This window comes from Thamnophis elegans, chromosome 8, assembly GCF_009769535.1.
Source record: "Thamnophis elegans isolate rThaEle1 chromosome 8, rThaEle1.pri, whole genome shotgun sequence".
Lineage (NCBI taxonomy): Eukaryota > Metazoa > Chordata > Lepidosauria > Squamata > Colubridae > Thamnophis > Thamnophis elegans.
In genome coordinates this window covers 62,541,980-62,555,326 of record NC_045548.1, presented here as the reverse complement: position 1 = coordinate 62,555,326, position 13,347 = coordinate 62,541,980, and the positions used below count along the sequence as shown (strand labels likewise).

At 36.7% G+C, this 13,347-nt stretch overlaps 1 protein-coding gene across 1 annotated transcript in view; it reads left to right on the top strand.

Annotated features, from left to right (window-relative positions):
- The window catches only part of TRPS1 (transcriptional repressor GATA binding 1), a 203,414-nt gene that overhangs the window by 227 nt on the left and 189,840 nt on the right, over positions 1–13,347 (top strand). The window contains exon 2 of the mRNA XM_032222259.1: positions 2,227–3,149. Coding sequence (XP_032078150.1) covers positions 2,227–3,149 — 923 coding nt within the window. The remainder of the gene's footprint in view (positions 1–2,226; positions 3,150–13,347) is intronic.

Sequence of the window (13,347 nt, the reverse complement as noted above, 5' to 3'; positions counted from 1 at the left end):
CTGTTATTTGTCTTAGAGATAATAATTGTAGAATGCCTTATATTCTTTCTCTGTATTTCCACTCTCTCTAGTGTGACTTGCCAATAGATAGTTTCTCCATTTAGAAGTACTGCAAATGGGCTTTTATTTAGATAATATGTCTTCTTGAATAATGATACTGATAATGTACAAATGCAGAAAAAGGGATATATTTTTCAAATAGAGCAATGTAGTAGATAGTGTCCAACAAAACTTTATTTTTAGAAGAACTTGATATGAGCTTTCTGGATAAAATCTGCTTCATTTGAGTTTTTCAAATGTTATAGTGGGCGGCCTGAGAAGCTTTGGAAATTTCTACCTTTTGCTCCATTTCCTAGGTATCTGTTTCTAAGTTCTAGACTGGGGAAGAATTTGGGGTAGGATATTACTCTAGCATTGGAGAAGAAATGAATGAAGTAGCAGATGTTTCTAGGTTGCCTTCTTAAATTTATTTGGGCAATAATGATTGACTCTATAAATCTGGAGTGAGTTTCATGAATGCCTTCTGAGATAAGATATCCGTAGACTGTTGAATATTTGTGTCTGCCTTAGGAGCCTCTTTTCTCTATTGATCTCTATGCTTTCTAGTCTATCTTCCGGCTTTGTATTATATTATTGAATTTCTACAATTCAATAAGCACCTGCAAGATTCATTTTTGGAGATTGTATTTTTGATAATCATGAACATGGGATTGTAGGGCCACACACAATACGAAATTTGAATTAGCCTTATGATTACATGCAAACATTTCACTTTGCCTTAAGAAGGTTGAGATACAAAGTTGCTTTCTCTGAAACGATTGGCAATTATCTAAAACAAATTTTTAATTGTACTAGTAGATCAATCTTTGCCACATGGATTCAACCCTTAATTCTAGCTAACAGGACTAGGAGATGGGGGATGCTGAAAATTTTAATCTAGAATATGAGTTCTGGCATAAGATCATAATAAAATCCTTTCTTATTAGTCTAGTACAGGACTGTCAAACTCCTGGCCCGTGGCCCGGATGCGTCACGCCCATGCCTGGTTTAGCAAAGGGGGAAAAGTCCTGATACTCACATGATGCTGCCATGATGACATGAGTTTGACACCCCTGATCTAGTATAACACGAAGGTGGCATATTGTTGAAACTAGTTTTAAGAAGAAGGAGACTTCAAAAATAAATAAGTAAATCTCTGTGCATGAATGTGCCTGGCATAAGAATGATCCGATTCTTATGAATTCTTATGATCCATCAGAGCTTATTTTTTCAACTTTTATCATTTTAATAAGAATGCAGCATGTTTTTCCTGAATGATACCAAAATATTAGTACTAAATACTAAGATCTATAGTGGTGTAGTGGTTGGAATGCAGTTTTGCAGGCTAACTCAGCTCACTGCCAGGAATTCAATCCTAACCGACTCAAGGTTGACTCAGCCAATCATCCTTCTGATGGCGATAAAATGAAGACCCTGATTGTTGGGACAATATGCTGACTCTGTAAACCGCTTAGAGAGGTCTGTAAGGTACTGTGAAGTGCATCTAAGTACATTAGATACTGATGTATCTAACTAGAGAAAATCTAAATAGCTTAGCTTCCTTTGTCATCCTGGCTCCTCTAGATATATATATGTAATCATAATGGCTAGAATTTGAGAAATCCCAAAAGTTTCAAGGGTTGAGGAAAGCTGCATCTCAATGTGATATTTTTTAATATATTTGGGTTCAATCTTGAAATAATTCCTTCTACAAAACTTTGTTCAAATTGTACATTGCTTGGTGGAATATTGGTCTCATTCCTGGGATCTAACAGAATAGTTTTATATAACATTAATGTTATTATAATTACAATATAATTATTTATTTATAATATAATGTTATAATTAATTAATTAATAATGAATTGGGTTAGAGTTAGAGCAACTTTCAACAAGATTATCTAGCCAATGTATGATACAACAATAAAGGATCAACCTGAAATCACAATTATGTTTCTGTCCTTTCTGCAGAAGTTCCTTCCCTTTATGTAAGTAGGATTTATTTCCAAGTCTGGCTTAGCAAGATTGTACAGAAATCTTCTGGAGAAACATTTTTGTTTGGTCTGGCAAAAACTGTTTATGTTTAAATACAGGAATGGGTGGAGGGGGGGATGGCCTGCTTGAGTGTGCTCTACATTGTTGTTATCTTACTCTATCTTTTGTATACACATTTTTATATATTTTTTAGATATGGTCCGGAAAAAGAATCCCCCTCTAAGAAACGTTGTTAGAGAAGGAGAAACAGAGACCCTTCAGTCGCCAGGTACAGAAAGTGACAATACTGAAAGAAAAGAAGAAATTTCTGCCGGTCAGATGCAAGACAACACTGAGTTGGGTGAGGCTGTGGAGCAAAATGATGAGAACTTTTGCACGCATGTCCCAGAGCCATCTCCCAGCTCTAAAAAGGACTTGAAAAGCTCTACAACGAGTGAAAAGGCTGGCTTCAATTATGAAAGCCACAATAAGGGAGGAAATGTTCCATCCTTCCCTCATGATGAGATGACAGACAGAAATATGCCGGCCTTCTCATCTCCAGCTGTTGGGGGAATCTCTGAGTCCTTGAAGTCTCCTCTCAGATCAGATGCAGATGACACCCAAGATGTGGCCTGCAACCTGTCAGTAGATCTGACGGAGAAAAGTGAAGAGACTCGCACGTCACCAAAATCTATGGATGAAACAATGCATGTGCAAAGTGGTCAAGCTGAGGGCCGGGGAAGCCCAGCCTCATTGGCCTCAAAAAACCCACAAGTGCCTTCTGATGGGGACTTAAGGCCAATCAAATTGAAAGCAGATTTGTCAGCAACTGAGAACCCAGATACGGCGCCTCTGTCTCCAGAGCTTCAGGACTTCAAATGCAACATCTGTGGCTATGGTTACTATGGGAACGACCCCACAGATCTTATAAAACACTTCCGCAAGTACCACCTCGGGCTACACAACCGCACCAGGCAGGATGCTGAGCTCGACACTAAAATTTTGGCTCTCCACAATATGGTGCAGTTCAGCCATTCCAAAGACTTCCAGAAAGTCAACTGTTCTGTGCTGTCGGGGGTTCTACAGGACATCAGTTCCCAAAGGCCTGTTTTGCTAAACGGGACTTACGATGTGCAGGTTTGTATATATATTATCTCTTGGTTCCTAAACACCCCCCCAGAAAAAAAACCCACCCCAAAACCTGCAAATGTATCATTAATTCTATAATGAAAAAAACTTGAATCAGTTACTACGGGAAGTTAAATGTTTGGAGCCATGCCACTTAAACTTAGATACTATTTTCTACATTTTTGTGTTAGCTACCCTTAATTCATTTCAAAGAAGTAACTTCAGTAGACATCAACTGCCCACAGCCTGATATTATTGGATAATAATTCAGTCCTCACTGTCTTTCCTACCATTGTATTAGGAAATTAAAAATAAAAACGGTAACACCAAAAGTTAGTCATTTCATTGCTACTGATGTAATCCTTACGTGCAGAGGAAGGGCTGAGAGGTAAATTGTGGACAGACAACATTCTGGAAGATTCATTTAAGTTTTCCAGAGGCAGAAAGCCCCTTTTATAAGTACCAATCAATTATATCAGCCTTTATCATTGTGTGCTTCATAAAATGGCTAACATATTGACATGGCAGGTCTTCCTTTTATAAGGAAGCAAATTGGTGAAGTTGCTCTCCATCATTCTATGTAAACTCCCAGAATATTGTGTCTCCTCAAGTTACTTTTATTTTTTTCCTTCTCCTAGGGCAGATGTGCATGCTTCCAAGCTGCTGCTGCTGCTCTCTTGTTTTATTTATCTATTTATTTATTTGCTTGCTTCTTGTTTGTTTGTTGGTTTGTTTGAAGAGTGCCTTTAGACCTACAGGGAACAGAGAGATTCTTAAAAATAAAGATGATGCGCATTCGTATATGAGAATAAATACTCTTTATGGTACAAAGGCTATTCAGAATTATTGGTAATGTAGATTAATTAATAATTAGATTATTAATTATTATAATAGTTAAGGAGAGGTTTAATCTAGAACTAAGAAGAAATTTCTTGACTGAACAATCAACCAATGGAACAGCTTTCCTTCAGAAGTTGTAGATGCCCCATCACTGGAGACTTTTAAGAAGGGACTGGACAGCAACCTGTCTGAAATGATATAGGGTCTCCTGCATATGATAAGGGGGTTGGACTAGAAGACTTCCAAGGTCTCTTCTAACTTTGTTTTTCTGTTATTCTGCTAGATCTGACAACTCCTATCTCTCTGCTGCTGTGTTATAACATTGTTGTTTTTGGCCCCGACCTGTTGTTTTTCAGACTCCAGACTGCTGCTGGTTTTGTGTTGTGTCAGGGCATTTACATACCACCTCTATGCCGGGAGGTGGTAAAAGCACTTAGACATACCCATATAAAGGTACATTTGTACCTTTAATTCTATAATGAAAAAAACCTAAATCAGTTACTATGGGGAGTTATGTATGTATTTATTTAATTTCTATATTTATGCATGCATTTATTTAATTTCTAGAGCTACCCATCTCAACAAGTGACTTTTGCATACATACATCATAAAAATATAAAACAATTAAAACAATGAAGAATAAATACATATATTGTATGGTCGCCGAGTATCCCTTCATGTTGTATACATGAAGGCAAGATGGCATCATAGTTTGGGAAAAAGTATCCTTCCATCTGGTGTAATGCTGTCCATAATTATTTGTAGCTTCCAAAGGCACCCCAAAAAAGTTCCTTGTATTATATCCTTTTAACAAAATATGTTAAGAATTAAACCTGGGATTCTGTACAGATGACACGTCTGTTATATCCCTGGTCTCAGTAATGTGTTGTGTCCAAGCAGCCCACCTTCTAACAGGGCAGTAATTCAGCGATATTTTGACATCACCAATGGAGGCAGTAATTAAATTTCTAATCCTTTTTTTATGTTGGTAACATGCAGATATTTTTCTTCTTCTAATTCAATATTTGTTTTATAGAATTTCTTTGTTTTGCTTGAAGAAGTTTCGCTTCTCCTTTAAGAAGCTTCTTCAGAACTTTTTTGTGGTGGGGGAGAGAACTGAAACAGAACTTAGATGAGAAGCAAAACGTCCTCAAGCAAAACAAAGAAAGTCTATGGAAGAAAAGCACTTTGGGGACATACTGAGAACTAGTGAGCCACATCCGAATGCAGTAGGCAGGAACTTTGAATGGAAACAGGAAGAAATAAATAGGAAAAAGAACAAAAATGGTTGATGCAACTTTTTACTTAAAACATTTGCTATTTTTCTTCTTTTAGATGCGAATATTGTAAGCTGGCTAGCAACATTAAAATAAAATAAAAAATCCAGAAAATTGGATCTGCATATTAAGTGATTAGTTCACCTGGGGTTAAAGGTTTGAAAGCAAGGACAGGATAGCTCTTGAAAGCAGTAAATCATGTAAATTAAAAAAAAATCAGGTCATGAATTTGAAAAAGTTGATTCAACCAGCGATAAAGACTAGCAGAATCAGAGCAGGAAGATGGCAAGGAAGGGTTTAATAAGAAAATAAAGGCAGATGGCTAATTTAAGCAGATAAATGTTTTAAGGATAACCACATTTTCACATTGTTTTATTATACCAATGAAGAATTAACTTCAAGAAAGATTTGCCAGGATCCCTTAGGTTTGAATCAATGTGCAGCAATGTGCTTTTCATTCTAGCATAGATGCACCCACACACATGTGTTCACATCATTTCTTTTTTTAACTGAAGCAGCACTGATTAACATATGAATCATTCAGTCTTTAAATTTTACTGCCTTGTGTAAGATACTCATAACTTTTTGTTTATAATTAGAATGCAAATGAGATTTAGATGACATAGTTAAGAAAGATAAGTGAGTATTTTCAGATTAGAAAGGTGAGTAAATATTTTTAGATTCAAAATTATGATTACACAGTAATTTGCTTGTGGCACTAAGCATATATTTGGCTGTTTAAGAAAATACTTAAACAGTCATTTTGTGACATTGATGGGTAGTAAACATTTTAATGATGAATTCCATGAGTGAATTACCTCACTATGCTAAAAAAAACCTTTTCTAATATTTAAATAAGAAAACTTGTGCTTTAATTGAATTTACACTTGTTGTCCAGCAAGCACAAGAAAAGGTTTCCAATTATGTACAATTTCAGGGTAATAAAGCCTGTCAGAGACAACTTTTTAAAAATCAAATCAAAGCTGTAAGCAAATTTCTTATGCTACAATAGATGGAATAACTTCTCTTTGCTGCAGTCTTGTAATATGTTTTTAATTATAACTAGCAGGATTTTTTTTCCTCCTAAAGGTGCTGTGTTATTAATTTGGTTTTTAACATCCTTACATTTCCCAAAAGACTTCTGGGTCTGAGCATAGAAATATGTTGCCTGACCTATAAGAGCAAATAATTGAGTCATTTCAAATAGAAAGTGTCATAAATATTTTTGTTACATGATAATATTACAGGAAGATAATATCCAGACATATTACAGATTTCTGCTAAGAAGCCAGCTAGTAAGTTTTAGTATTATTGTTACTGACAACTTCATAATGGCAGACGAAGTGACCTGTGGCGCATACGCCTATGGGGGCAGTTGGATATTTTTGTGAAGCCATTGATGTCTTCTAAGAACAGCTCAGGAAACTATTATTTTGAAGATATTCTATGATCCAAAAACTATGGAAAGCAAATAAGAAGTAAAAACACATCTTCTGAATAATATTGGTATGAAATATACAAAGACACAAGCATTTTGAATTAAAATGATCATTCCTGGGAATTTTGCTACTTGATGATCGCAGTGATCCCAAAATAAAAGATGGTGACTCTATTTAATGAACAGGCATGATTGTATTAATCTCTGAACATGAATAATAGCATCCTTTCCCAAACTGATATATTCCAGATGTCTTAGGTTCCAACTGCCATTGAGTTAGAGCCAATGGGAATTCATCTTTAAGACATCTGCAGGGCACCAAATTTCAGAAGATTGTGATGGATGTAAGACCAGCCCCAATCTGTAGTCTCTGGATTCCAAACAAAATATGGTGATGACATTCCTTCTTTTTAACTCCACCCTCCCCTCCCAAAAAACATTCCGTGCTTAGTTTTCACTCAATTTCTTTAACTGGGGAGGGATTTTCCTTAAAAAAAAAAAAAGTCTTTATGAATCCCTTATCAGAGGTGGTATTCTGCCGGTTCGCCCCAATTCAGGCAAACTGGTAGTGGCGATGGCGAGTGGGTGAATTAAAGATGCTCTGCGCATGCACAGAAAATTCTGTGCATGGGCAGAAGTGCCCCATGCTCCCAGTTCCGAACCAGTAGGGAAGATTATAGCATTTCATGCCTGTCCCTTATCCCTTGTATCTTTCTTCTTCTTCTGTAGATGAATATTCCCTTTTTAAATACATAAGAAGCGATATATGATGGCCAGTATAAAGGAATTTTTAATTTTTTTTTTTTTACATATCTCACTAACAATGATTGTTAGGTACTTGATTATTTATAGGAAAGCTTGTGCTTGTTTCAGTTGAACTTGGATACTTTTGTGTGGCGGCATTTTTTGAAACAAACCAGATGTGTGTGATACCTCAGATTAAATAAATAAAACTAGAAATAAAACAGATCAATGAAGACTGTACTCGTTTAGTAAGTCTTGGCAGCAAGATATTATAAGGAAGACAAAAAGAAGTTAAAAAACAGATAATCTAGTTAAGATCACTCTGTTCACCAGAAATATGTTCTAAAACAGGATACTTACAGAAGTATATTCTATAAGGAACTGGTGATTATTAAATTGACTTTAGATCTTACCTCCTCCCCTCCCCCCTTTTCTCTGGTGAATTTGGCAAAAGGATTAACAATTATTCCATGCCAAAATGTTGCATTTCATCACTTGTGTATAAACCAGATGTTGATAACTAACCTGTAAGAAGGTTAAAAAAAGAGTCATATTTGTAGTAAATACTACATTTTTGGAGTATAAGATGTTCTGGAGTATAAATGTACCTTAGTTTTGGGGTAGGGAAATAAGAAAAAAAAATTTGGGGATGACCAAAGCACATAGCTGCTGAGCGCCACTAGAAAAGCGACCAGGAGAGGCCAAAAACAGAGCGTGCAGAGGCAAAAACGTGATGCGCAGAGGCCGAAAACACGATGTGCAGAGGCAACGATTGACGGCAATGTGCTCTGGCGATCCCTTCAGCCTTGAACAGGTCTCAAACGAAGGATTCAGAGGCTGAAAACATGAGGCACAGAGGCCAAAAATGGGAGCCACGGAGGGGGCGATGGTCTGTGTCAATCCCTGCAGCCTGGAACAGGTCTAAAATGCGATGCGCAGAGGCGGAAGGGTGGGAGCTTGTGGGTGGACGGGGCTACATCCAGTGTAGGGGGGAAAAGTGTGTTTTATACTCCAAAAAATACGGTACTAAAATAAAAGGATAGCTGTGATGGTGGAACCCTTAGTGCTCTCTGATTGGTTGTTTGCTTGCAGATATTTCATTACCTGACTAAGTAACATAATCAGTGCTAGTGACTTTAGGATTTGCTCCCTGTTTATATACACAGTAACTTTTCCTTCAGTGCTAGTGTGCCTGCGGAAAGTAAAAAGGAATAAAAAAGACCAGAACATTCCATGTATAACAACCAACACCTGGATAAGCAGGGATTAACAACAGACAATAAAGTAGAAAACAATACCTGATCAAGGAACTATCAAGGAGAAAAATATACCCTCCACTAGACCGGCAGGACAAGCTACTGTATTTAAACAGGGAGCAATCCCCATACTCGCTAGCATTGGTGATGTTACTTAATTGGGTAATAAAACATCTGTAAACCAATAATCAAGCTCATGGAGCAATAAGGATCCCACAATTCAACTCTGAGCTTTCAATTGGAGCAAGTCATATTAACAGTTTTAACTGAACTTTTAAAAAGTCATCACACAGTATGTGCAGACTTTATATACATATATGTAATATGATATATGATTTTACATATATTTATTTTCTGTCCGAATGAAGCATTATAGTTCCTCTGAAATTTTTCTAGGGTTCCTCATTTAACAGAAGAAGGAATGATAGGTAATAAAATAGGCAGCGTACCTGGATTGCCTTAATGCTATAATATGTACCCATGGGATCCATATTTATATGAGTCAACAGTGAGATCCCAATATCTGACTTTGGTGTGAACCCCAACAATTATCTATAGCACACAGGAGTTTTTAAAGATTGTGTGCCGAGAGAGCAGAGAAGTAGGATGTTTTTGTCATTGTTGTAAAGAATAGATGCTGTGTCCAGTGATGCAATTTAGCCAGTTCTATCTGGTTCGGGCGAACCGGTAGTGGTGGTGGTGGGAGGCTCCGCCCACTTGCCCGTACATCATCACATCCCTTTTTTGATGCTCTGCACATGCATAGAAGGTCCTACGCATGCACGTGCAAGCGGAGTGAGCGCTCATGAGCATACACTCACATTTGTGAACCGGTAGCAAAGGTAAGTTGATTTCACCCCTGGCTGTATCCTATAGTAATTTTTTTAAATCTAGTGGGAATAAGGAAAGATTATTCCTTTGAAGCATTCTTTTGTTGCAATAATAGACCAACAAAACTCTCAGTAATATCTGACAAATCGTGATTAATCACACAGATGTGTTTCACCTCCATTAACTACTAAAATTAGAGCCGAGCCTAGCTAACTTCTAAGGTATGTTTTGCGGCTTTCATGCTTCATATATTAAGGGATTTGATTGTTTTATATACTTTTTAAGGCCCCATACATTGCACCTGCTGATTATTGCTTCCTTGTGTTGCTGTGCAGTCACTACTTAATCATTTAATTATTAATCAAATATTTCTAGACTTGTTTTCCACAAACCACTTGCCAACTTGAGGATTTCCTAACCCAGAGTTTGTAAGATTGAAAGCGTATCATCATATTTGTCAAAATATGAATCTTATTTGCAAGCCAGTTTTTCTGAAACTCATTAGCTCTTCATTTGTTTTTCTGTCATGGTTTGCAACATCAATTACACAGAATTTGGCAGTCTCTGATTACTAATTTATATGGATCCAATTTCCATAGACTAGCCAAAATCGATCCTCCTCTTCCCATCTTTTTTTTTCTTCCTTTTCTTCATTTCAAAGATTAGCATTGACTAAAAAATACTTAACTTTGTTTAGAATGAAATACATTCCTTTTTGGAGCCTGTCCATAATGATGAACCTTGAGGGCATACAGTATTTGGCATGGATGCAGGAATGAATAATTGTAGGATCTGTGACTTTGTCAAAAACATAGTAGGCCAGTCCTGAAAAGATCTTTACACCAGGATGGAATATGACGGAACTAATTGAAAAAGCTGTTAGCAGCAGAAAAGTATCATGATCTTCCCTTCTCCTTATAATCTTGTAAGCCATTTTTATGCCCGTACAGATCATTACCATGTTTGATCTATGAGAATCTCAAGCACATGAGAGAAACTTGTTGAATGCCAAGATAAATTAATGGGTCCAGGAAGTCACACACTACCATTTTAGGGCACTTCGGAAAAATAAGATCTTTTCTTGCCTCTACAACCGTTTTTACAGTATTTCAGACCTAATAGAAGAGGTAAAATATTGCATAGTGTTTCATTGTATAGAGATAAATGTTTAAATCTGTCGATCTTATCTATCTGTCTATATACCATCTGTCTGTGTCCGTCTGTCCATCCATCCATCCATCCATCATCCATCATCCATCTATCATCTCTCTTCCCTCTCTCCCTCCCTTCATAAACACACACACACATACAACTACCCTTTGTTTATAACCACATACATAATTTGTTAAGTTATATTTTATTTAATAAAGTACAGTTGAATGTATTTAAATAACATATTAAGTGAGAGCATTACTTTACCAGAATGGTATCTGTCGTGGTACCCCTAGGGCATGTCTGTGCTTCTACATATGCTTACTTTGTACTTTCTGTAGACAAATGGGAACATTTCCAAAACAGGCACCGGACTGCAGTTTCTCATTTATATTCTCAAAATAACTTACGAGGATCATTTGAACTTAGGGACGTACAGACATTCATAGAAATATAATATTCATAAGTCCTTTGCATCAGTCCTTGTCTTCGTTAATTTAATTCTTTCCTTTGGAATGTGACAGCTTCCCAATTTTTAAAATTACAGTTTGTTAACTATCAATGTTAAAGTATTATAGATTATATTAGATAAGGAATGTAATATAAGCTAGAATTTCCAGTGTCCACACTTGCCTGGACTACCACCAAGCCATAGTTTCTTGCCTTAGAGTAGAAAACTAAGCCATTAATCCTCACCCTGTCTATTTATCTTCAGCTGACTGGTCTATTGTTCATATCATTATCTAGTTTCCCAATTACCAGATATTGATTAAGGTAAAGGTAAAGGTTCCCCTCACACATATGTGCTAGTCATTCCTGACTCTAGTGGTGGTGCTTGTCTCCCTTTCAAAGCCGAAGAGCCAGCGCTGTCTGAAGATGTCTCCATGGTCATGTGGCCGGCATGATTAAATATCGAAGGTGCACAGAACGCTGTTACCTTCCCACCAAAGGTGGTCCCTATTTTTCTACTTGTATTTTTACTTGTTTTTGAACTGCTAGGTGGGCAGAAGCTGGGACAAGTAACGGGAACGCTAGGGATTCGAACTGCCGAACTGCCGACCTCCTTTCTAATCAACAAGCTCAGTGTCTTAGCCACTGAGCAACTGCTCAGTGATATATATATATATATATATATATATATATATATATATATATATATATATATATATATATATATATATATATATATATATATATATATATATATATATAAAGTCACAACCCCTGGTATGCCCAAATATGGGAGGAAGATCACTACTTCCATTCTCTGTCCTTCGGCTCGTCACAAGAGACCATCCAGACAGAAATATTTTTTTTACTGTTGCCTTTTTGTTACATTTGTTATATTTGTGCTGATAAATAAATAAAGGGAGACTAGTATAGATCTATTTCAAGCTATTTAGCTCTCATCAGCTAGCCATACCCTTACAGGTCCGATTCCCAGTAAGGGAAGTTGAGCGACTGTGGAAAAAGAAATTGTGTGTTGTCCCAATTGTAATTGGAGCCCTTGGAGCAATACCTAAAGGGCTACCTCGCTACTTGAACATTCTGATTCTACAAAAAACCACCCTACTTGGAACAGCTTATATCCTCCGACGTTACCTTAAAAGTTCCTAGGTCCTTGGTTAGGACTTGAGCTTTTAATAATTAAATATTAAAAACAATCGGCAAGTGGGAAACTGATTCACTCAAAGGATTGGAAAGAGAATCGGCCCTTTAATGATTGAAAACAGTGACCCAAATAATTGAAAGGTTTGCTGCTATCTGATTTTGTAACATCATTTAGCTGGATTAGCTCTTAGCTGATGGAAATAATTTAAGCAAACAAATAAAAAAGATTTTCAGTTTCTCCAGCTCAGAGTGATTAATAACCTGTAAAACCAGGCACTCAGTGAAGACCTAGACATCACTCTTGATACTCCCTTCCTGCATTCAATCACATTTGCACACTTAAGGAGGGTTCATTTGCAATGCTTATGGGCCCAGCTCTCTCCCATAACTTTCCACTCATTAGAAGCTCAGCTCAATAGGACAGAACATTCATTTTTAAAAAACATTTCACAAGCACCGCCTTTATACTCTGTTTTCCATAAAGTTGAAATTAACGCGGCATCAAGTCTAGAAGATGATGTATAACTTTTGCTGGTATATACCTAAATTATCACTGAGTAGCTATAGAATCTGATTGTTTGAAAGGACAGGGAAATGCACATGCTTTGTTTTCTTATTTGTAAATCAGATTTTTACCTCTATGTTTGTAAATCAGATTTTTACCTCTATGTTGATTTCAAAGTTGCCTTCATAACTTTTTGTATAGCAACATTTTGCACATTTTTTAAAAAAACGCCATAGCCTGATAAAAGGGAAAATGATTGTCTTTAGAATGCCGAATATGCTTTAAATAAATTACCCAATTGGAATAGTAATAGCGTAATACTACTTCCTAGTTTTTAAGCTAATTCTGAAATGGACAGTGCCAAATGGAGACTGATATAGAAGGATACAATCTACTTTTCACAGGATCAGCCTAATGGACAGTCCTATGATCCACAGATCCTTGCAAAAATTGTTTCAATTTCCTTAGAATAGCCAATAATTGAATAGGGCAGTGGTTCCCAACCTGTGGTCCGTGGGAACCTGGGGACTGCTATGTTGTCCCAGGAAATCTG